At 37.4% G+C, this 25,625-nt stretch overlaps 1 protein-coding gene and 1 pseudogene across 1 annotated transcript; one reads left to right on the forward strand and one right to left on the reverse strand.

Moving 5' to 3' along the window:
- The first annotated feature begins 4,126 nt into the window (after nucleotides 1–4,126).
- On the forward strand, nucleotides 4,127–6,594 carry LOC111903818 (vacuolar-processing enzyme). The gene is made up of 9 exons (XM_023899563.3): nucleotides 4,127–4,434; nucleotides 4,525–4,689; nucleotides 4,791–4,947; nucleotides 5,029–5,114; nucleotides 5,198–5,397; nucleotides 5,510–5,558; nucleotides 5,656–5,856; nucleotides 5,957–6,148; nucleotides 6,251–6,594. Exons 1-9 carry the CDS (start codon nucleotides 4,273–4,275, stop codon nucleotides 6,431–6,433), a joined length of 1,395 nt encoding a protein of 464 aa, XP_023755331.1. The 5' UTR covers nucleotides 4,127–4,272; the 3' UTR covers nucleotides 6,434–6,594.
- On the reverse strand, nucleotides 4,223–9,087 carry LOC111904342 (putative MO25-like protein At5g47540; annotated as a pseudogene).
- Nucleotides 9,088–25,625: the final 16,538 nt, after the last annotated feature.

Raw genomic sequence — 25,625 nt, forward strand, 5'->3', positions numbered from 1 at the left:
TATAAAACATGTAAAAACATTGAAAGGTTCATTCAGGGGTATGAACTTACCTGGTGTAAGTGGATCTGACGAAGGCGCCGGTTGGGTGCTCGGTGTCAAGTAAAGACTTGGACACACTTAGTGACCTATTTAACATATGATAACATATGTTTACATACAATTAGTACATATAATACTAATTAAACAAGTATACAAACCCTAAAGAGCGGAAAACACTTTGGTTAAGTGTTTGGGGTGTCCCGGGTAGCGTCTAAAGGTGTGTATGGCTTAGGAATGGAGTTTACTCTCCGAGAGTAAACTCTTAGTACCATGTTTACGGCCCAGGGACTACTCACCATGAGTTTACGGCCGTAAACTCATGGTGATGGGTTCTAGGGTGTTTTAAGGCTTCAATCTTGATAGTGGGATTTTTCTAGGTCCAATCCCAAAAGGCATGAGTGAGTTTAAGGTCTTTAAGGGCATCACAATGGAGTTTACGGCCTAGGGACAACTCCTAAGGGAGTTTACGACCGTAAACTCTTATTCCTTGAGTTTTGTGAAGTTTCAAGCCCCTAATACCTTGCTAGTAATTTATAATGAAGTGTGAGGCCATTTGGGGGAGTTAAAACTATCATTTGGGCATGGTTAGGGGTGTTTACGGCCTTGGTACATGCATGGGCCGTAAACTCCTTTTGTCCCTCCATTTTGATGTGTTTAAATGGTTTAAACCCGAAATGATAAGCCCCTAATTTATGTATTAAGTCCAAGGGTGGTTTGGGAGTGTTTTTGGGCCTTTTTGACATGTTTAAGAGGTGGTTACGGCCTTGGCATATGCCTAGGCCGTAAACTCTCTTTTACCCCCTAAAATCATGTGTTTTAATGTTTAAACATTCCTAGGCTAAATCCCTAATTTATTTCCAAGCCTTTAGGGACATTTTGGGGTCTTTTTGGCCTCATTTAAGGTGTTTACGACCTAAGGAGGAGCTTAGGCCGTAAACTCCTCTCCCATAGCTTCTAAGTCCGATTTTTGGGCTATAAACACAAATCATAATGTTTAGAATAAGCTAGGATAAGTGGACTTACGATTTGGAAGCGTTTGGTTGCGGATTTGGGGCGAAAACGGGTCTAGAGAGAGAGTATAGAGAGAGAGAGGGTGGAAAAGCTCCAAATGGAGTTTACTCCCCCTTATATATGGGTGGGAGTTGGAGCTCAGTGGAATTCTACCCAATACTACCGTTATACGGGCTTTTGGTCGCACCCGATTTAGTGGTCGTAATAATAAAAACTAACTTTTCCAACTAAATGGAAATGTGCATTATGAGTTTCTATTTCTCTTATCACGACTAAACGACATAAATAAATGAAATATTTATTAAATTGGCGACCTCTAATTAACGGATCTTTTTTACAGTGGAATATTCCGTTAACGGTAACGGGGAAATGTAACGGGACAACTTGGGTTGTCACATCTCTATACTTTCCTTCTTTCTAGATCTTGTGTGTGACTTCATTAGAGGCATTACAATTGTGGTGCTAGGCTTCCAAGAAGATCAAGATCTAAGGATTGCCAATTGTTTACTATAACAATTGAAAGGTATGTGATTCTAAAACCCTAACTTGTTATTTTCAAAAATAGCCTCTTCCTTTAGGGTTCTTGTTTTGCAATTCAAAGTTATATATTCAATAGTTAAAACATAGATCCAAAGTAGGTTGCATGTAAACTTAGGAATTGTTTTCTAGTTTATTTGTTTTACCTAAAACCCATCAGTTTTTGGGTCTAGATATGAGATTATGGTGGAGTAGAGAGTGCTTGCAAGAGTTCTCTTTACTCCATGCTTGATGAAATGACCATATTGGAGTAATATAAGGTTTGAGTTATAGTTGGTATGTGGCTAGTGTATGGATAAATTTGGAAACTTTATCCCTTAAAGCATTGTTTGGAACTAGATATGAAAGTATTTCCTTTGTCTTAAAGGGTTTAAGAGATTTTTGAAATAGGTGAATATCAGCTAGGGCGCGACGCGCATGTCTAGGGGCGAGACGTGCCTTCTGTTTCAGAAGATTGTTTATTTTTTCGTATTCCCTGTGGCACGCCTGTATGCTAGTGTGACACATATATTTGGTTTTTGGGGCTGTTGAACTTGACTTTGACCCTTGTCCTCTTGACCAATTTGACTTTTGGTCTAATTGGTGGATTTAAATCTTTACACCGAGGTTTTGCCTCTATTTGGTGTTTAGGCAGTTCGTTAGACTGTTTCTTGCGGGATTGTGTATTTGGCTATGGTAGGATGTAAATGCACGATAAATTTTTATTATGCAGGTTTGGTTTCTTGATTGTATGATATGTGGATATGTTATATAGAGGAGTTGATGGTGGAACGACATGAGAGATGTGAGCTTAGATTACTCAGGGTTGATGGTAGATCAACACAATAGTTGTGAGCCTAAATACCCACTATTGATGAATTGACTGGCACTAGAGCCATTTGTCACTAGATGTATCGACAAAAGAGCTGAGAGACTTGTTTGTATGTAGATTGACATGGGAGTCAAGAGACTTGTTTGTATGCGGATCAACACGTGAGCCGATAGACTTGTTTGTATGTGGATCAACACAAGAGTTGAGAGACTTGTTTGTATACAAATCAAATGAAAGCCAAGAGACATGTTTGTATGCGGATCGACACGAGATCTGAGAGACCGGTTTATATGCATTGTATGTGTATTGTGGTGTGTGGTATATTTTAAAATTCACTAATCTTTTTGCTTATAGTTGTTGATTCAATGTTGTCAATTGGTTCTGCTATTAAGGGGGGGGGGGGGGGGGGGGGGGAGTCCAACTTGATTATACCGTACGTGCATCGTTGATGATTTTATTATTTGAACTTTCGCTGTTTTTATTATTTTGATACAATTTATGATTTGAATATATGGTATTGGAACAAATTGATACTTGTGTTTTATGAGAAAAGGGTTTTTGGACATTTCACTTATGTTTTGAAAAAGAAATTTTGGTTTGAAACGTTGCAAAACATAGGGAGATTGACATTTATTTTGTTCAGATCAAGTTGTTACGTGCCTTGTTCGTGTTCTCAACATGCCATTTAGTTCTTAAACAAGACACTAAAATATTCACTAAGGGCCTCTCCATACCTCTTGTATAACTTCAAATTGAGTTTGAAATTCAAAAGTATATTCCCGATAAAACTAGAAGAGTATGTTAGTCAATATGTAATTTATGTATATAGTTAGTATGAAGATAACGTTCAACCCATGGTCCTTTCTGTACATATTTAGTACCTTGTAATAATTTATATTGAGTTATGAGAAAATACTTAACACAAATACTCGGTAGCCATTAATAACGACTAAAGCAAAGGCCGAAAAAACATATTTGTCATCCAATTCCTTCATTTTTCACCAAACTCTATATCCAACCCGGCTCTAAAATTGTTAACATGGAACAAATCTATTTATAAAAGTTTTCTAGAATATAAATCAAAACCATATGTTATTCATATTATATGAATTGTATAGTATTTTTGCACTTGTATATGGAATGCAGTATTGGAGGATTCATATTTGTGCGATCTTGTATTTTTGTATAAGAGTGGCCCAATGTATAGTACCCATTTTGTATTTAGCGTTTTAGTATTGTATTATACTTATATTTGGTGGAATGCAATATTGGAGGATTCATAAGAAAATACTTTGTTAACACTCTATATCTGAAAATGGAGAGCCTTCTATAAATAAGAATGACTTGAATTACTAGGAACACTATATAAAATCAATTTCTTTTCTCTTTCTAGTATATAGAGGGACAAGTTTCTCTCAACATCTATTTTCTATTTCAGCCTAATTGCTTTCATGACTAACCATTTATATTTATTCGATTTTTGCTTTTGTACACTATAGAAAATGGCCGTCTTATGGGACAGCATAAACTCACAAAATTCTTCGCATTCACCGAATGAATAAGACACAGTGTTTGGGTCCAAAACGACCCCATTACAATTGTACTATCTCTCGGATCAAACATGTGGACTTCAACAAATTATAAATCATTAGCATCGCAACAAATGAACGTCAATAAATTATAAATCATACGTTCTTTCATAATGTTTCTTATTGCATTCTTGTCACGTAATGCGTGGCCCTTGAGAAATGCCAAACAAGTTAGCTACAAGTGATATTTCTTGCTCCAGTAACCAATCTATATACAGAGATTCCATTAGCATTTCTAGTATAAATACATGAACCATTCGAACGAATACAATCCATTCTCTCAACATGTCTGCCTTCCATTTTGCCTTGTTACTACTAACTCTACTCACAGTGAAACTCTCAGAAGCTACCCGTAGTAGTCTGTTCGCTTCCACTAAAGATGTCAATAGCACAAAATGGGCTGTTCTCGTAGCTGGTTCAAGTGGGTACTACAACTATCGTCATCAGGTTTGTGTTTAATTTCCTTAAGTTTTCATTTACTAGTTACCTTTACTTGTAAAAAACGTGACATGTAATGAAAATAGCAATTGATTTCAGGCGGATGTTTGTCATGCATATCAAATACTGAAAAAGGGTGGATTGAAAGATGAAAATATAATTGTGTTCATGTACGATGACATTGCGAGTAACATAATGAACCCAAGACCCGGTGTCATTATTAACAGTCCAAACGGCTCAGATGTTTACGCTGGTGTCCCAAAGGTACCCTTATAACTAGCTCACTATAAGTCTATAACACGTTGCAAAGTGTCGCAAACTGTTATAACGATTTAATAATTCTGTCGCTAAATACACTTTTGTAGGATTACACCGGAGGATACGTGACAGTGGCCAATTTTTATGCTGTTCTTCTGGGCAATGCTTCGGGAGTGACAGGTGGAAGCGGGAAAGTTGTAGCGAGTAAACCTGGAGATAAGATCTTTGTTTTCTACTCTGATCATGGTGCTCCTGGAATTCTCGGTATGCGTTTAATCACACTTTGCTTTTGTTCTTGAATTACCAACATAATTCTCGGGTTAATTAATTTATCAACATATATAGGTATGCCGACTGTGCCTCACCTATATGCGAATGATTTCATTGAAGTTTTGAAAATGAAGAACGCGAGTGGTACCTACGATAAAATGGTATATAATAAGATGCATTTTGATTTTCTTCTTGATTTACATTTGAATGTTGATCAACTAATCGATTTGAGCGTTGAAAATAGGTGATATATATCGAATCATGTGAAAGTGGAAGTATTTTTGAAGGTTTGTTGCCCGAAGATATGAATATTTATGTGACAACCGCATCGAATGCAAACGAAAGTAGTTGGGGCACATATTGTCCAGACATGACACCCCCTCCACCTCCAGAGTTCCATACATGTTTAGGTGACTTATACAGTATCTCATGGATGGAAAACAGGTACATTTTCATTCGGTGTCGCTTTATTTAGTAATACTTTAGCATGCATGTCATAATATTTGATATTATGTCGTTGGATATATGGTCACTAACATGACATGTGTTCTTTTAGTGACTTAGAAGACTTGACGATTGAAACCTTGGAACAACAATATTCGAAGGTAATTGGTATATGGGTTTAATTTTCTTCGTTTAATTAAGATATACAAGTATTCATGATATATTTTTGGGATGCAAAATTGCATAAAATGTTTGTAGGTAAAGATAAGGACTTTAAATAACAACACGGAAGAGGGATCACATGTGATGCAATATGGTACACAACATATAAGCAAAGAGACTGTTTCTACTTATCAAGGTTCTAGCACGTGGAACACCACTACGAATTCAATCATATCTCTAGGCTCCATGGGTGTTGTCGACCAAAGAGTTGCAGATCTTTATTCAATGTGGCAAACGGTATATGTACACTTAATTAAAGAAAAGTACACGATCGACACTTGAACTTATGCATTTTCTATTAACAAATTGACATAATGTATAACATCGTATTCTACAGTATGAGAAATCGACAGGAGAACCACAAGAGAAGATTGAACTACTCAAGAACATCAAAGAAATAACAACGCATAGGGCGCATTTGGACAGTAGTGTCGAAACGATCAAAGGCAAGTTAGGTGACCAAGACTACGGATCAGTCAGACCTGAAGGATCTGTCCTTGTGGACGATTGGGAGTGTCTTAAATCGATGGTGACAAAGAAACTTGAATACTTATCATTTTTCGCATTCATTTTGCTAATTGTTTTTGGTTGGAGGTTGGTTATTAACTTTTAGAAAATTTGATTGATTCAGATTCGAACATTCGAGACACACTGCGGATCGTTGACACAATATGGCTTGAAACATTCAAGAACATTTGCTAACATGTGTAACAATGGTGTTACGAAGGAAGCCATGGATGAAGCTTCAAAAGCAACATGTAGTTCGTTTAACATGGGGCAATGGAATCCTGCGACTGTTGGTTACAGTGCCTAATCGATAATGGAGGAATGGAATATAGAATAATGTCGACAATAAGCAATATGATAACATATCACATGGGGTGGTCATTCATGTCCCATCTACCTTAAATGATTAGATTGTACCTTGGAAAAGCAAATGCTAGAAATAGTGAATTTTATGTGTTGGGATCAAAATGGGCACTACAAGAATTATGACTTAGCGACTTGAGATACTGGGTTACAAAAGTATAAATCTCTTATATAACTTTTCTATTATATTACTACCAAACGAAAAATAGTCACGAACACAGTCATCATTAAAATACTGTTCTAAACAAATTCTCAGTACTCCCTTGGTTTAAAGATTTATTAACTGAATAATTTAAAAAACTATATATACTAGGGCATCCAAAATGGGGATTAAATAAGAGGTTAATAGAATTAAATTGAATATGAGAGGTTGGAGCTCAATCTATACTGAAGCACATAATAGAGATTTTAGTGAAAAATTATAGGTTTTTTAAGAACCGAATGGAATATATATATATATATATATATATATATATATATATATATATATATATATATATATATATATATATATATATATTATCTTTTACTTGGAACTTCATTTAAACTAGGGAAGGATCCCGTATTGCGGGGTTAGCTGAATTTTTTTTTATTAGGACAAATAAACAAACAAACACCAAGGGGTACGCCTTGAAGCAATCGGTTTTCCTATAATTGTCATTTTAGCCTCTTTAAGCTCCATTTTCCCTAATAAATCTATCTAATCAGTGTTTCTTGATTATATTGGAAAAAACATATTGGACTTTGTCGTCTTTCATTGTCATTTCATTGATTCCACAAGTACATAATGAATTCAAAGTGTGAAAAATACATTTATACGACTTTCGAACCCGACCAGGTGACACTTTCTAATTTTTGGTACGGGATCACAGCTGCTTCAACTGTAGTTTGTTTAGAAACTCAGCAACTGTTGATTTGTGTCGTGTCAAGACTTCCTACAACATTTAATATGCTTTAACACAAATTGAGTACAAATATATAATCTTTACAACAAATTAATTGTGTCATTGTGTGTGCAAAAGATAATGAATTTTTAAAACCTTGAATGTTGCTGCAACATCAACTGTGATATCGAAATTTGGAAGCTGAAAAAAGTCAAAGAATTTCTTCATATGCTCCGACTCCAATACATACCTTTAAAACAAATAAATAATATATATATATATATATATATATATATATATATATATATATATATATATATATATATATATATATATATATATATATATATATATATATATATATATATATATATATATATATATATATAAATGAAGGATGAAGGAGAAATCTTGTTAATGATATCAAGTAAACTCACTTAGCAACACTTTGTTGACGTATGCATTCAATCAACGTTGCACCATAATGTAATGCCATATCTGGATTCTCATAACTAAATGAAAAAAAAAATTCAAGAAAAAAATAAACTTTAAGGAACATGATTCATGATTCTCATAACTAAATGAAAAAAAAAATTCAAGAAAAAAATAAACTTTAAGGAACATGATTCATTTTATATTCAATACACATCAAAGATTATACAGATATGTAAAAGTTAAAACAAATAGCAAAGTTTCGTACATTTTTGGCTCAAATATAACATTAGAATAAGGTATTGCAACCACATAGAATACCAAAATCAATCATTGCCTATTAGAATAAGGTAATTCTAACCCAATTTTGTAAATATCTCTTTCAAACAAACACCCATATTTATAGTGTTTTGTTTTGGACACATCAAAACAACGGTGACATTTGTTTCTTGGGAGAAGAATTGATAAAACACCTCATCTTGAAAGGTAGGATTATCGTTGTTCTTTGAGTTTGTTTGCTTGCTTATTGAGTAAAGAAACCATTTGGTTTCTATCATATGAAAAGACAACCATGAACACTAAATAAATGAGATCACCTTCAAAAGGGTAAAATTCTAAAGCTTATGCTTACCTTGATGCTAAGATATCCACTACATCAATATTTGCCTCCAAATAATCATATGCAATCAACCGTGACTGAACTTGTTGACGTTGTAGGTTTGCAACAATCTGAGTAGCATCTTTGCGAGCCTATGAAAGGAATTCAAGTTTGAAACTAAAATTAGATGAATCAGAAGAAATCATATGCATATGTAAAGTGTAATAAGCATCCTAAAAGTGTAAAATGCAAAAACCATGATTATTGGTGATTGGTGAACCATGCTAGAAAGATCCTTACTTCTAAGTTTAACTTTGGGAGAGAAACAATTACTAAGCAAAGTGTATTTTCTTTGAAGAACTGTGGGTCAATTGAGCATAAGCTTTAGAAACAGGTTCAACTTCACTATTCCCATACAGAATTTGCTTAAGCTCAAGGAGGAAGCCTCATGGTTTAGGGTTTAAGTAATTTTAATTTGAGAAATAGTTGAAGCTATAAAACCATTATAATTGCAAACAATCACAAATGTTGCTATTAATTTCACACATGCTTCTATTAATCAAGTTGAAGTATCATCAAGGCATTTCATCTAGCATGTAAAGAGCAGTTGAATTTTCTACTAAACTCATAAGTATAAGATGCTAATAGGATTCCATAATGCAAACCACACCTTATTATCGACATATTCCAAAGCTAGAGCCTTGTAAATCCACAACTATATATATATATATATATATATATATATATATACCTGGCAATGGGGCGGATTTGGAGTGAATCGACCTTGATCCAAACCCTTTTAACAAATTTCAAAATCCGATCCAAACCCGCTCCGTAACCCGCAGGGTTTTGAATAATCAAACCCATATCCTTATCCACCGAATCAGCAGATATCCAAATCTGCCCCGTAACCCGTAGGTTTTTTGAATAATCAAACACATTTTACTTAAATCATAAAATCAAATTTATTAAATAAAACTAAATTTTGATTTAGATAACATATTATGTACTCGAGGACTTTCTATTGGAATTAAAATCATTATTTTAGTTACTTCCAATTGGTTTTTGATCGTTGATTGCATTGATAGAGAATAGCAATTACAAACTTTCTTCCGGTTGATAAATGACCTTATTTATTTATAAATGAAATTGGTGATTACATGATGAAATATAAATGAAATGAAATCATGACTCTTGGGAGAAGACTGGAAGTCTAGAAGTTGAGTCCTGGAGACCTATGTAAAAACAATTTAGTCTTTGGCCTTTTATCTTTGGACTTCTTATTGGAATTTAATGTAAACTTTAGGCAATATAAAATATAAATTTATATTTCTAAAATTTATATGGGGCGGGTTATAAACGGAGCGGATCGGTGATGATCCATACCCGACCCTTTTAATAAAAGGGTTAGCGGGTACGGGTCGTTAATGGGTAAACGGATTAAAAACTATGCTCCAAACCCATATAATTGTTAAGGGTTTGGATCGGATCAGGGTCGATTCGCCGACTCGCCGAGTAGATGTTGTGGTGAGAAACCCTAAATCCTTGGGTTTGGGGCCTATTTAAAGGCACTTATAGCCTCATTTGCGGCTATACCTCCCTGGGAGTAAACCCTAATTGGCTTGTGTTCTTAGAGAGAGATTTTTGAGCTAACCTTGAGCATTTGGTGCATCTTTTGAAGAGAAGAGAGGGACTCTAATCCAAGACACGAGAATGAGCCGCTAGATCTGTGGCTATTTCACCTCAGAGCTTCTAGGAAAGGTATAAAGCTTGCACCTTTCTCATTTGTTGAAGTAGATCTCATGTTTTTGGGAGTTTATGGCTTTTTCTATCGAATATGAGGACCTAGAGTGTTTTGAGTTCATATTGAGGTTTGGACCATGTGAGGTCCCTAGAGTCCAAAAGCTCCTACTTTATTCAGCCCTAATAATGCTATTGAGTGAAAAAACCCTTTTTATGGTGTGTTTTGGCATTTCAAGCCCTAAGTGCCCTGCATGGACGTAAAGTCTGTGACTTTATGTGATAAATGAGCCTTAAGAGTATATATCAAGAGTTTGGGAAGGTTTTCTACCTTAAAATCGTCTGAATGAGAAAAGAGTCTGAATGGACTCACCGTGTCCAGGAGCTGACTCGACACGTCGGTTAGGGTTTGTCCTGATGAGCTGGCTATGTTGTTACTCGACGAGTTAGGGGGTTGACTCGACGAGCTAGACCCTCACGAAGACCTCTGAATAAGATGAATCACATGAGTGCACTCAACGAATAAGGTCAAACTGGGACTGTTGACTCGAGTTTGACTTCTATTGACTATAAGCTTAGGTCAACATAAGTAATGGAGAGCATGGAGGGGTAAAATGGTCTTTTACCCATTCCAAGAGTTAGAGAGAGAGTGAGGGAAGAACCTTTGGTGTATTTGAGTAAGAGTGGGGTATTGATTAGAGATACTTATCTAATGTGTTAGGAGGAGGCTAGTTCGAGATTCCCGAGAATGAGACTTTTACTTGCTAGCTTATGAGGCGAGTCTTCTCACTATATTTACCAAGAGTGGTATCTTTGCGTGATTGAGCTGTCTTATGTGCTTATCTGTGTATTGTTATATTCTGCATTGTGTCTTTGTGATTTATGCTGAATATTGTTATTATGAGTTTATTGAGTTGGGACCGGAAGGTCCCACTGAGACACATTGACCGAAGGGTCTTATTGAGTTATAGCCTAGAGTGGCTAATGAGCTGTATGTGGTATTTTGGGGAACTCACTAAGCTTTGTGCTTACTGTGTTATGTGTTATGTGTTTCAGGTACTTCTCAGGATCACGGGAAGGCGCCGACTTGATTGTACACATATCAGAGTTTGATTTATGATTGAGAGGATCCTGGAGTATATATATATATATATATATATATATATATATATATATATATATATATATATATATATATATATATATATATATATATGATCTGCAGGAGGATACTAGGCGACGTGAGATTGAGATGGAGCTCTAGGCGAAAGAGTAGAGGCAGGCCCCGACGTAGTCGTAGCCTGCGCCAAAGCGGTTCAAGGCCGCTGATGTTAGATCTGGGAGTCATAGGGGCCATACTTATGGGAAATATGACAAGGTTCATGATGGAGCTTGTTGATTTCTTCGGGATGCCACAAATGTGGCAAGCAGGGCCACAATGCGAGGGACTGCCAACACCAGACTCCAGTATCCAGCATCAGGATCTGCTATCATTGTGATCAGGTGTACCACATAAAGGGCCAATGTCCCTTGATTGCTTCTAGACCAGCACAGGCTCCAGTGTCGGCTACTATGAGGATCACGGATGGGAGCCAGGGCTGGGCGGAGCCAACGAGGGCTCGCGATCATGCTTTTCAGCTTACTGCTGAGGAGGCCAGAGCAACACCAAACTTTGTGACTGGTATGTTTCTATTTATTATTCTTTTAATTATTTTATGGGATGCTTATATTTATGTTTCTGATAGGTATATTCTTAGTGAACTTTATGCCTGCTCTAGTTGTATTTGACTCGTGCGCAAGTCGGTCTTTTGTATCGCGATCTATTAGTAGGGATTTTGGTGTGCCTCTTTGTGAGTTGGAGTGTATATTGCGGGTTTCTATCGCTAACGAACATGGGGTTTCTGTATCTAGTATATATTAGGGTTGTGTATTGGAGATCTTCGGGGTGCCCTATCCGATTGATTTGATCCCTATCCCCATGGGGGTGTGTGCGTGATAGTGGGGATGGACTGGTTAAGTGGGTTTGGTGCCATGATCGATAGCGAGGGTCAATGGGTAGTAGTTTGGAACCCAAGTGGGGGAGAACTGGAGATCGATTATGAGGGTACTAGGGTTGGTTTAGGATTTTGTTTGGCGGCCAGGGCTCGACAGTATATTTAACATAGGTATGTCGGTTATATGTCTTATGTGGTTGATACTCGGGTTGGAGATAAAACTTCAGTTTCATAAGTACCATTTTTCAGGGAATTTGCTGATGTTTTCCTATAGGAGTTACCCGGTGTGCCTCCCGAGAGGCAGGTTGAGTTTAGGATTGATCTAATGCCAGGTGTGGCTCCAATTTGCAAGGTGTCATATTGCTTGGCACCTCATGAGATGTAGGAGTTATCCTCTTAGCTTTAGGATCTATTAGGAAAGTAGTTCATTAGACCGAGCAATTCTCCGTGGGGAGTGCCGATACTGTTCGTCAAGAAGGAGGATGGCTCACATCGAATGTGCATTGATTACCAGGAGTTGAACAAGTTAACAGTGAAGAACCATTATCCCCTTCCGCAGATTGATAACCTCTTTGATCAGTTTCAGGGTGCATCTTGGTTCTCCAAGATCGATATGAGGTTCAAGTATCATCAGGTGAGAGTAGGAGAGGATGTGGGGAAGATCGCGTTTCAGACTTGTTATGGGCATTACGAGTTCATGGTGATGCCATTTGGGTTGACCAATGTGCCTGTAGTGATTATAGATTTGATGAATCGGGTGTGCAAGTTGATGCTCGACCGATCTGTTATAGTGTTCATTGATGATATCTTGGTGTATTCCAAGACCAGAGAGCAGCACGAGGAGCACCTTCGAGAGCTTCTGGGAGTATTGAGGTGGCAATGGTTGTATGTCATGTTCTCAGAGTGTGAGTTCTGGGTGTGAGAGGTCTAATTCTTGGGACATCTCGTTAACCAAGACGAGATTTGGTCGACTCAGCCAAGATAGAGTCCATGATGAAGTGGGAGGTTCCGAAATCTCCCTTAGAGATCAGGAGTTTCTTGGGTTTGACGGGATACTATCAGAGATTTATTCAGGATTTCTCCAAGATTGTGGTACCCCTCACTCATATAACAAGGAAGTGAGTGGATTTCCAGTGGGGCCGTGAGCATCAGTTAGCATTTGAGACTCTTCAGCAGAGGTTATGTGAGGCCACAGTATTGACCCTTCTGGATTGTGTCGAGGATTTTTTGGTATTCTGTGATGCATCTATCACCTGTTTGGGGGTGGTCCTTATGTAAAGAGGACAAGTGATTGCTTATGCTTCATGGCAGCTGAAGCCTCATGAGATGCGATATCGTACTCATGACTTGGAGTTGGGAGCAGTGGTGTTTGCCCTCAAGATTTGGAGACATTACCTTTATGGGGTTCATTGTACTGTTTACACAAATCAGAAGACTTTTAAGATATCTTATGGATCAACCGAACTTGAACATGAGGCGGTGCAGGTGGATGGATGTGGTCAAGGATTATGACTGCGAGATGCTTTACCATCCGGGTAAAGCGAATGTGGTAGCGGATGCATTGAGCCACAAGTCAGCTGGGTCTTCAGTTAGGGAAGTTTGTACAAGGATATCCGTTGATTCTCTACTTTTGGGTTTGATCAGGGAGGCTCAGGAAGAGGGAATTCGGAAGGAGACTCGAAACAGGAAAGGATCAAGGGCGAGATCGACAAGTTTATCATTGATAGTCAAGGGTTGTTGACCCGATGTGGTCAGTTTTGGGTTCCAGTTTCTAGTGGGATCAGGCAGATAATGCTGGAGGAGACTCTTAAGTCTCACTTTTCTATACACCCGAGAGGCACCAAGATGTATCGGGATTTGAGATTGAGCTAATGGTGGCCGTGTATAAAGAGGGAGATAACCTAGTATGTCGAGAGGTGCTTTACCTGTAGGATGGTCAAGACCGAGCATCAAAGGCCGCATGAGAAGCTGCAGCCTTTGGAGGTTCCCATGTTGAAGTGGTAATAGATCACTATGGATTTCATCAACAAGTTACCGAAGACGGCCAAGGGTTTTGATGCTATATGGATTATCGTGGATCGATTGACCAAGAGTGCCTACTTTTTGGCCATCTGGGAGAGCTCTTCGGCCGAAAAGTGGGCCGATGTGTATGTACGGAAGATTGTTGCTCGTCATGGTGTTCCGGTCTCCATTATTTCAGACCGAGATGTTTGGTTCACTTCCCGATTCTAGAAGAAGTTCCATGAGGAACTGGGCACGAGACTACATTTTAACACGACTTATCACCCGCAGACCGACGGTCAGAGTGAGCGGACCATCCAGATCCTTGAGGATATATTGCAGACCTGTGTATTAGATTGTGGTGGGAGTTGGGATTCCTACCTACCTCTTATGGAGTTCTCCTACAACCATAGTTATCACTCCAACATTGGTGCCCCACCTTTTAAGCTCTTGTATGGTCAAAGATGTCGTATGCTGGGGAGAGGTTGGTCAAAAGGTCATGGGAAGGACCGAAGTAGTCCTTCAGACTACAAAGCGTATTCACCAGATCAGGTAGAGACTGGAGACCGCTCAGAGTCGGCATAAGAGCTATGCTGAGTGACGCTGATCAGAGTTGGAGTTTCAGGTCGGCGGTATGGCACTCTTGAAGGTCTTACCCTGGAAGGGTGTGATACGATTCAAGAATAGGGGAAATTCGGTCCCCAGTATATTGGTCCTTTTTGTGTGATCGCCAGGGTAGGTAGGGTGGCTTACCGGTTGGATTTGCTGAGTGAGCTCAGTCATATCCACAACACTTTCCATGTTTCTCAGTTGTGAGGTGTGTGTTAGACAGTGAGACGGTGGTTCCTTTTGATGTTATTCAGGTCGATGACGTCTGCATTATATCAAGAGACCGGTGTCTATTTTGGAAAGAAATATGAAGGTCCTGCGTAACAAGGAGTTTCCTTTTGTAAACGTTCAGTGATAGCATCGGAGAGGCTCCAAGTGGACATGGGAGATGGAGGTTGGGATGCGGGGGCAATATCCTGAGTTATTTGCCACCACGGACTTCGAGGACGAAGTCTGATTCAAGTGGGGGAGAATTGTAACCCTTAGTTCAGGTGAACATTTTATTGTTTGATGAAGTTAAAATTTCAATTCTGACCCCTCTCACGATGTGGGATTTCTTGTCAAGTTGTGAGGAATTAAATGATCGTGCATGCCATTTTGAGACTCACGGCGTGAGCAATGGATAGCTCATGACGTGAAATTTGTCTGTGTGGAAAACCCTAGTTTTGAGAGTTTCGCTTCATATTTAAAGCAAGTGAGGGCTAGGGTTATCCCATCCTTAGCCTCAATCACCTCCTTACCCTGCCTTTTGAAACCCTAGCATCCATTGTTGGTATTTGAGCTTATCTGTTGCGTTTTTAGCCAAAAAGAAGAGGAAGAGCATCAAGTTCATCATTCCTATATTTCAAGCCTCACCATTGTCCATCTTGGCACATTCTGGACCTGTTATGAGTTCCAAGTTCCTTGCTTTATGAGTCCTTAAGCTTAGATATAGGTTTTTGTGCTTATTTCTCTATATTCAAGTTGATGTAGTGATTGGGATCCATAAAGTTTCCAACTTTATGGATCTCCATGGTCCCTTGAGTGTTATAGTTGCTAGATTTGTAGTTTGGTGGAGTTTTGTGACTCTTGGATGATATTTGATGTCATATTTCCCAAATTGTGCCCTAGTTGGTGTTGGGAAATGTATTGGACATGCATGTCTAAAAAGCCACGAATTTTATGATGTTCTGGAGTGAATAAGACTATATGGAAACTTTGGTTGCTTGTTTTAAAGGATCCAGAGTTTCATTAAGAACTTATGATCTGGGCGTCTACATGACGTGAGGGTTCGGGGTTTCACGACATGAGGATGATGATCCCCGATTATTTTGCAATTTTCGGATCATGACATGACCATTGGAGGGGCTACGACGTGACCCTTGGCTGTGAGTTTTTTGGGTTCAGTTTGAATTTGACCTTGACTTGGATTTGATCAAGTTTGACTTAAGTGTATTTTGGTTATTTTGGATTGTGGTTGATAATTGGTCATTTGGTTCGATAGGTGACTAGTTAGAGTTGAGATTCAGAGTTGAGACCTCATCAGCTATTGTTCAAACTGTGAGGTGAGTCTTGCTCACTGTATGTACGGGTCGAAGGCACCAAGGATGGCCCATTTGATTGGTATCCTGTTATACCATATTTTGCTATGAAGTAGTGATCTGTTAGATTTGGATCCTAGTTTCTAGGGTGTTGCTATGCGGTAGTGATATATAGATTTGCCTGTTTGTCTGTTGGCTGATTATATGTTTATCTGTTATGTATATGTCGACATATTTTGAGTTGTGGTTGAGGCTTTACTGCTTTGTGCATGTGCTAACAGATCGGGCGCATTCAAACCCGATGGTTGATTTGGCCCAAGGGTATACCATCCCAAGGATGACTGGACCCATTGGATATTGGCACTCTAACATGCGGTATTCCGTCCTGAGGATGGCTGGACCCAGAGGTTGACTGGCCTGGGGTATTTCAACCGGATGGTTGATTGGACCCGACATGCTGTTGTATATGTTATCCGTTTGTGTGTTGGTACTTTGGGGTAACTCATTAAGCTTTGGCTTATGATTTTAGTTTGTTGTTTCGGGTACTTCTGATGATCGTGGGAAGGTGAAGACGTGACCGTAAACATCCTCTATTTATGGCTTTATGATTTTGGGATACTCTGATATGGATAAACAATTTGGAAACAATGATTTTGTAAACATTTTATGACTATGGGTTGTTTTTGAAAGTTTTAAATTGTTGTGATTTTTGGGATGTCACATAATGTTGTATTCTTGTATTTTAGTGTTTGATTCCTATATTTGTATTATATATTGATTACTCAATGGAAAAATATATAGAGGTATTTTACCTAAATCTTATATAGTGTCAACTTGTTGTGTTAATCTCTTCTCTTTCCCACACGACAATCGACGCACACTCTGCCACTTCTTTTGTTGTCTCTCTTCCTCTTAACACTATTATTCACATGATCACAATCAAATATCACCCACAAATTATCTTTAATGACAAAATCAACTTCTTCCCCTCCTCGAGTACATAAATTTTCTGGTCATATTGCTGGAAAACTATATGAACCTCCTCAAACCAATGATGTAACCAATTTTTCTTCTCCAAAAGTTGACAACAAAAAGCATCTTGATGTTGATCAACATTCATTCCTTATTATTCAGTCCTCTTTAACTGAAACTATCATGGCAAAAACCCTAAGTCTCACAACGGATTATGAGGTTTGGTGCAATCTTGAACATACCTATCGTCATGACCCTAAAGAATGTATGAAAGATCTTAAGGACTCCCTCCATCAACTTAAAAAGGGTATGTCTATTATTTTTGAATTTAACTTAAAGTTTCAAGCAATCTGTGATTAACTCACTGCTGTTAGTCACCTCGTTAAAGAATTTAACAAAAATCACTGGTTTCTATGTGGTTTTGGATCATCCTTTGAAACTTTCTCTACTACTTATTGTTCGATAAAACCAAGATCCTCGTTTCTTAACCTTGTATCACAAGCAGAAGGTCATGAGCTATTTATTGTTGCCATTCATAATTTAGCACCACCGTCAGCTGCCTTCAATGACCACCGCTAACAACCATCTACTTCCACCTCTCATGGTGGCTCCACCAATGGACGTGGTTGTGGATCACATTTTGGTGGTTTGGTCGACGTTCTCCTTACAAACAATTATGTCCCACCAATGGCTACTATGCTAGCCCCTGCCTAGACCTGGTTTATTTTGCTCACAAGGCTTTAATATGAATGCCAATTTGGAACATGCCTTTCATTGTCAATGTCATGTTACTAATAATGACCCTAATTGGTATGCAAATTCTTAGGCAACTACCCACACAATACCTTCGACTTCCAATCTTGACTTTGCTTCTAGTTATGTAGGAACAATCATGTAGTTTTTGGCAATGGAAATGTTTCACCCATCTCACATATTGGTAACCCATCACTTTCTTTAGATCTTAATTTTCATATGTTCTTGTTGTTCAAAATATTACTAAGAATCATCTTTCAATTAGAAACTTAACAAAGGATTTTCCGAGGGATGTTTTATTTTCTAACCCCTTCTTTGTTATTTAGAACCGCGAAACAATGGAAATTATGTCAACACAAGGTGAACAAATGGAAGCTCTGATCTAGTTTTGCTTACGTCACACTAAATCCGATCTGGTTCCGGTCAAAATCCGAATCCAATTCCAAACTGGTTTGAACCATTTTTCTGTGGGTTTTACAGGATTTTGGTGCTATTTTAGATCTATTTTTTTTTAAGAAATCCGATTTACGATCCTTTATCAAATACAATTTTTACCCATAGGATTTGGATCCGGTTATAATCCAGTCTATCAGATCCAATCCGATCCGCTTTGGTGAAATTCGGTTTTAACCAAAACCTGTTTTGAGATTGGGCCAGTTTCAAATTGATGAGCTGGTTTTGGTGTGCATATCTACTAGAAAAGGGAGCATGTGTTAATGGAGGTTACATATTCAAGCCCGATCATAAAGTTGATCTTACTTATATTGGACAAACTCCCTTATTTTAGGCTCTTTTCCCAACCAACGAACAACACGAATTTAAATATACTACGAAGAATCCTCGTTGGTTATTAGTCAAAGAAGACTTGGGAATTAGTTCCCGATCCTCCAAACTAAAAGTTTGTCAGTTCTAAATAGGTTTACCGTAAAAAGTACAACTCTAACGACATAATGTAACATATTAAAGAGTGTCTAGTTGCTTAAAGCTTTACTCAAGTTTTGGGTGTTGACTACATGTACACATTCAACCCTGTCATTAAGGCTGCCATGGTTTGAATTCTTTTTTCTTTAGCTGCCATGCACAAATAGCCTTGACACAAGCTAGATGTGAACAATTCCTTTTTTAAACGAACAACTTACCGACAAAGTGTTTTTTGAAACAACCTTTGGGATTTTCTAATCAATGATTTCCAAAACATGTTTGTTGTAGCATCCCCAAATTCACGGTCATTTAAAATTTTTTATTTATGCTTAATTGAAAATCAGAGTATTCAATTTTAAAGAATAATATTGTGAAATTTGTTCCCAAAAAACATGATAAATATATTATCAAAACATTTCCATATAAATGTATTTTGTTTATAATAAAACTTTGGGATGTCATTGTCAATACAGAAACATAAGCATAAACAAACCTTACATTCATTTACACTAGTGATCTACATCTCCTTTAATCTCTCAGTGTAATGTAGCTTCGTATCGACAACTGTGATGCAAATAAACTAAGTGGGTCAGGTTGGGAAACCTGGTGAATACATAGGGTTTTCAACTGAGTACATTGGGTTTTCAACCCACAATAACAAAGTTATTATGTTTCATCATCACACAGATAGCCCAATTACCCATCCCCATGATCTTCTTTATTTCTTAAGGATCTACCCTAAGAATCATCTATCATTCACTCATTTATTCCTAAAGATTCTCCTAAGGAATAGGCATGAAGTCCATTGTTTCCTATGACATAGCTGCTAATGTTATCTATTAGGCACAACTACCAATATTATCATTTAGGTGCAGCTGCCAGGATTATCACGTTCTCTATTAGGCGTAGCTACCAATATTATCATTTAGGCGCAACTACCAGGATTATGATGTTCTCTATTAGGCTCAGCTACCGATATTATCCTTTAGGCCCAGCTGCCAGGATTATGATGTTCTCTATTAGGCTCAACTGCCAATATTATCCTTTAGGCGCAGCTGCTAGGATGTTTAGAGTACATTGTAGTTCAAAAACATCTACAGGTTGTGGCGCAACTGTCAATATTCATCCATATCATCTTTCACCCCTCATCATTGATCTACCCAACATATTCGTAAATATAAAATACACATACAGTTTAAATCATTTAAAACATGTAAAAATCGTTCATCCAGCATATATATCAGGAACACAAATAATTTGCACGCTTATCACTTAATTTATATTAAATACTTCTTAACTATGTGTAAGATGAAAGTAACTATGCACTCACTTGTTAAAGTGATGATTCCAAACTCGGGCAACGCTTCGCTTCTAACGATTCTATTTTTTCTTTGATGAAACCTAGTATCATTATTACTAGAGTTTAGGTTAATATTTATAGCGACTATTTACGAGTGATATTGTTTTATAAGTGTTCAACAATACTTTTCAACCACTATGTACAGACAAGGGCCAGACATGAAACACCGGAGGGCAGGACCATTTTCGCATTATAGCACTTTTGAAATCCAACAATCGTATGCGGCCCTTGAAACCAGATTCCCCGTACTGCGAGTAGTTAAAAGATATTAAAATAAAACTTTGTATATTAGATTTTATAATATATTTATTGTTTATAAGTTCATAATAACGATATTAAACTTAAACATAAGCTATACTTGAAGTAGGGTAAGCATAACTCACTTACCGGGAGGTTTGTCCAGGAACCAAGTTCTAGGGGGTAGAACTTCCAAGCCAAAAAGCTCTTTTTATCAGAGCCTTGTAGCACTCTGGGGGCTTTCCTCTAGCACTTAGAAGTTACTAGAGGTTAGGAGGGGTTTAAAGAGAAGTTAGAGAGAGAGAGAGAGAGAGAGAGAGAGAGAAGGGTTGAGGTGTGAGGAAAATGAGTGAGCATCAAATGGTATTTATAGGTTGAAAAATGGCTCAAATCAGCGAGTTCCAAGCCTCCAACTCTTAGAGTTGGTGTTTTACATGTCACCATCTGGTGGCAAGGCGTGGGGAGAAAGCAAGGGGTCAGATCGTGCCACGTCACTCCCTTCGCAACAACACCCTTCCGACTTCTAACTTCCGTAAATTTTGCATACGAGCTCCGTTTTAGACGTTCTTTATATCCACGCATAGGTATTGAAAAGATCTACAACTATGCTTCTGACTCCATTGGCTAGTTCTCGACTGATTTTAAATTTAATAATACAAGAAGTTTACACTGTTTACCAACCGTGTAAAATTCATAACTTCTACATCCAGACTCCGTTTTTGACTGTTTTTCTTATCGTTGAGATCCTATTAATGAGATATTCAATTATTATTTAGTTTGTGTTGGGTAAAAATGGATCGATCTAAAATTCGAATTTCGGGCTGCCTACTGCTATGTCAAATCTTAGATAACTCATAACTTCCTCATACGAAGTCAAATTTTGACGTTCCTTTTATGTACGTTATCGGTTTAACATATAATACGCATTTCGTTTAGATTCCTAAGGCTAAAAAGTAATCTATCAAAAAAATTACTTTTTACGATTCCCGGTGTCATGCCGGTTTTGTCGTAAAATTTCGACGGGTCATAACTTCTTCGTTATAACTTGGATTTTCGTGTTCTCTATATGTACAGAACCCTTGTGACATATAATATAACATGGTTAAGATTATTTACTCTAAATAATATTCTATCTAAAAGTCATTTTTATGCTTATTGTCTCTAAATTAACTAGCCCGAATCTACGGGCGTTACAATTATCTCCCACTTTGGATGATTACGTACCAGAATCATCAACGAGACAGGGCGTATATAATGACTCCATACGTTATCTATTCATCTTAGGTAATAATCATAACTTCTATGTTCATTCGAAGGAGTATCTAACTCTTGGACTTCTTACTGCAGGCGGTGCTCAATCTTGCACCCGCTCATTATTCTATGTTGGACTTCCAATCGTTACCTTCAAGTTAAAAAATCGATCCTTGTTGGAGACTCCTCTTTCTTCTTAAAAAGACTTAACTTAAGAGAAGTTCTTTACTTCGATTATCATGACAGACCGATGGGTCATGTTCTAATGACCTTTCATCGTATGATGCAACGCTTAGACTTAGGTCTCTTAGAGTCAAATTCCCGAATGGAATATACCCTACTTCATTTTCCAATGTGATATAATCACATTTTAGCATGTAGCATTTCTAGCTATATGCTCAACGATCGCGATACTTCTATTGATCGCTTCGATTATCTTTCACTTCAATCGTCTGGCTTAAGTCAGATGCTACATCGATCTTGGTTCTCTAAACCACGTAACGTACTTATCTAACTCAGGCTCGATTTGATATGACCATTAGGGTCGAAATAACAATCATCTTCTTGGTCATTACTGAAACGATGGTAACGACATACTTGAACAAAACGGAATCAATTACTAGTGCTTTGGTAACCTTGTGACTTTCCCTGATCCAAGTGTGAGTCTTGTGCTTCCAGTAGTATAGTCCTCTACTAACATCCACACCTACTCATACTCGTCCCAAGTATTGTCTCACAGTTTTCGAAGTCACCATACAATAATTTCACATAGTCATTTAACACATCGGATAAAAAAACCAAGCTTTAAATTATTTCTTGAAACGATTACAAAGATGTTCAAGTTCAACGTATACTATGCCTTTAATAGGCTACACCACATGATACTATCCACATGGCTACCTTATATCTTGATCTTCGGATATAAGTTCCCTTACTCCTGATCCCTTGCCTTGTCATCTGCTTCATCGAGGATCATCTGGAATGCTCTTGCCTTTGGATTTGGCGGTGCATTTGGCTTTATAGCTCCATTCCTCTTTAAGCAGTCTTGCTTGAAGTGCCTTTCTTCACTACATCCGTAACACACCCTTTTGTTGAATGTACACTCATTGGCGTAATGCCTAGACTTTCCACACTTGAAACACATCACCTCCTCACCAAATTTTCCAAAGTGTTTCTTCTTGCACTTATCACACCATCTTGCTTCACCTCATCCTCCTCCTTCTCCGAACTTCTTCTAACCGAACTTCGAGAATTTTCTCTTCTCGTTGGACCTTAAAAATCCTTCAAACTTTATCTTCTCGCCAACTTTGACCTTGTTGGTGACTCTACTATTGATCATCTCCTCAACAGACTTAGCAGCCCAGATAGCCACCTCGAGAGCAGGTGCCTAGCATACTGGAAAAACATATTCTCATGGTAGTCCCTTCATATAATTATCGAATTTCGTTGGTTCGTCAAGGACGATGCGAAAGAAAACTCCATCTTGTCCATGAAAGCATTGGTATAATCGTAAATGGACATGTTTCCCTTCTTTAATGTCAGAAATTGGTTTTCTAGTTCTAGTATATTTTGGGCTTTGCAGAACTTGCATTTGAAGTGGACCAAGAATTTTGCCCATGTTAGTTGTAGTGGCTCATTGGGGCTCATGGTCTTCCCCAATATCTTCCACCAGTGAAAAGCACCACCTCTAAACTGATGCACTGCATAAGTGGTTTGTAGCTTGCCCTTGCAACCACACGCTATGAAAGCTAGCTCCATCTCAGAGATCGAGTACATAACTTCGATTGGATCTTTTTGTTGGATTAATGTCTAAGTCCATAACTATAATTGGTAAGACTTGACCCGACCCGACATGGTCCATTTGGGTTGCATACCATCATGCACTTGGATAGACTATAATGAGAGAAATAAGACACTTATGGTTATTAATATATTATAAGTTCTAGTATATTAATAATAAGAATAATAAGATTATTTAATTAGTATTGATCAAGAATTAATCTAGGATTAATTAAGTGATCAAAAGAAGACTAATTAAATATATGGGTTGATTGTGTAAATCATCCATACTTATATAGTGGGCTAATGCTCCATGGATAATCAAGTTGGGCTAAAAACCATAGGATGGTCCATGGATGCTCCATGGTGTATTTGTACTCATGGATCATGGAAATAAAAGGCCATGTCAATTAGGGTTTACATGGTCTAACCCTAACTATATAAACATCTTATTCTTGACTAAATCGGCCACTAGAGTGTGAAGTGAAAGGGCTAGCCGATTTCATGAGTTGTAGAATTCTCTCAAGTTATTCTAAGTGTTTTGGTGATTGTGATTCCATTTGAGGCTTCCACACTATTGAGGCTAGGCACTCAAGCTTCATGAAGACTTTCTACATTAAAGAGGTATGTATTCTATCTTGTTACACTCATTGTTTTGTATGCTAGATTAGGATAATACCTTGGAAGTTCTTATTTGCATATATAATAGAGACAACATAGATCCAAGGTATTTAGGGTTGCATGTACACTTAGGAGTGTTAGAATGCTCAAAACCAAACAATGGTATCAGAGCCTAGGCTTGTTTTCTATTATACTTGATGCAAATTGCTGAAAAATGCTGAAAAACTCGATTTTCTGGCTTTCTGGGAACCGGACTCGCCGAGTCCACTGATGAACTCGCCGAGTCCATGAGTAAAATCATCCTACTCGCCGAGTAGGTTCATGCACTCGTCGAGTAAGAGCCCCAGACAGCATATTTTCGAGGTTTTTGGCTAGAAATGGACTAGGAACATTACCCTAAGTTGTTTTTGAACTTATACACTTGTTTTTGATGTGGTAATGTTCATGCTAATCCATTTTCAAAGAGATAATTGTCAATAGATTCATGTTTTGTATTAGTTTAAGGTTTAGACTAATTACATGAAAAAGTTTGATTTGAATTATCTTGTTCTTATGAGTTGTTTAGATTAATAGAAAAGTTAATTGAAATAGTTGTTTTCAATCCATTTTAATCTAAGAGTTGAGTATAAAATGTGTTTGTGTAACTTGTCCTCAAGTTACATGAAGAGTCACATTAAAGACTCATAAAACTCATAAAAGTTGGCAATGGTTACAAAATGAAGAGTCTTGTGTCATTGAATAATTTTTTATGACTCCATAACTTGTCCTCAAGTTATGGAAGTTCAAGAGTCACTTCATTAAAGAAAAATATGTAACCATAATTAAATCCATAAGTTATAAAATAAAGAAAAGTTAGTTCTTTTATTAGTTTAAAGTCTTCCATAACTTGTCCTCAAGTTATGGAACTTGAAGAGTTTTTGGATTAAAACTACTTTAAACACATAAGTTATGAAATTAATTAGTTTTGAATAGTTTCAAAACTTGCCCTCAAGTTTTGGAATTTGAAAAGTTTTCCTTATGAATACTTTAATTCCAAGTTAGCCCTTAGAATTTTAAAAGTTAAAATTCAACCCTTATACTTTATAATATTATAAGTTAATAATATATATATATATATATATATATATATATATATATATATATATATATATATATATATATATATATATATATATATATGTATAAGAGTAAAGTCAGTCTTACCGCTAGTATGCCTCATTCACGAAGCCGGTCTATAAGGTGGGTATAAGGTTGTTGCCTATAAAATGGCAACTTAATGGGTGTCCACTCTCACCCACCGCTTGCTTGACTGGTGGAGGGTCGTTAGCCGAACGGGTTTGACAAGACTATAATTCTCCTTTCATTAAAAGTATTAATGATAAATACTAAGTAACTAAACTCTTAATAATACCCAATCTTAGTTACTTAGGAAAAATGTGAATAAGGTGCTAACCCATGAAATTA

Source organism: Lactuca sativa, chromosome 6 (genome assembly GCF_002870075.4).
Source record: "Lactuca sativa cultivar Salinas chromosome 6, Lsat_Salinas_v11, whole genome shotgun sequence".
Classification (NCBI taxonomy): domain Eukaryota; kingdom Viridiplantae; phylum Streptophyta; class Magnoliopsida; order Asterales; family Asteraceae; genus Lactuca; species Lactuca sativa.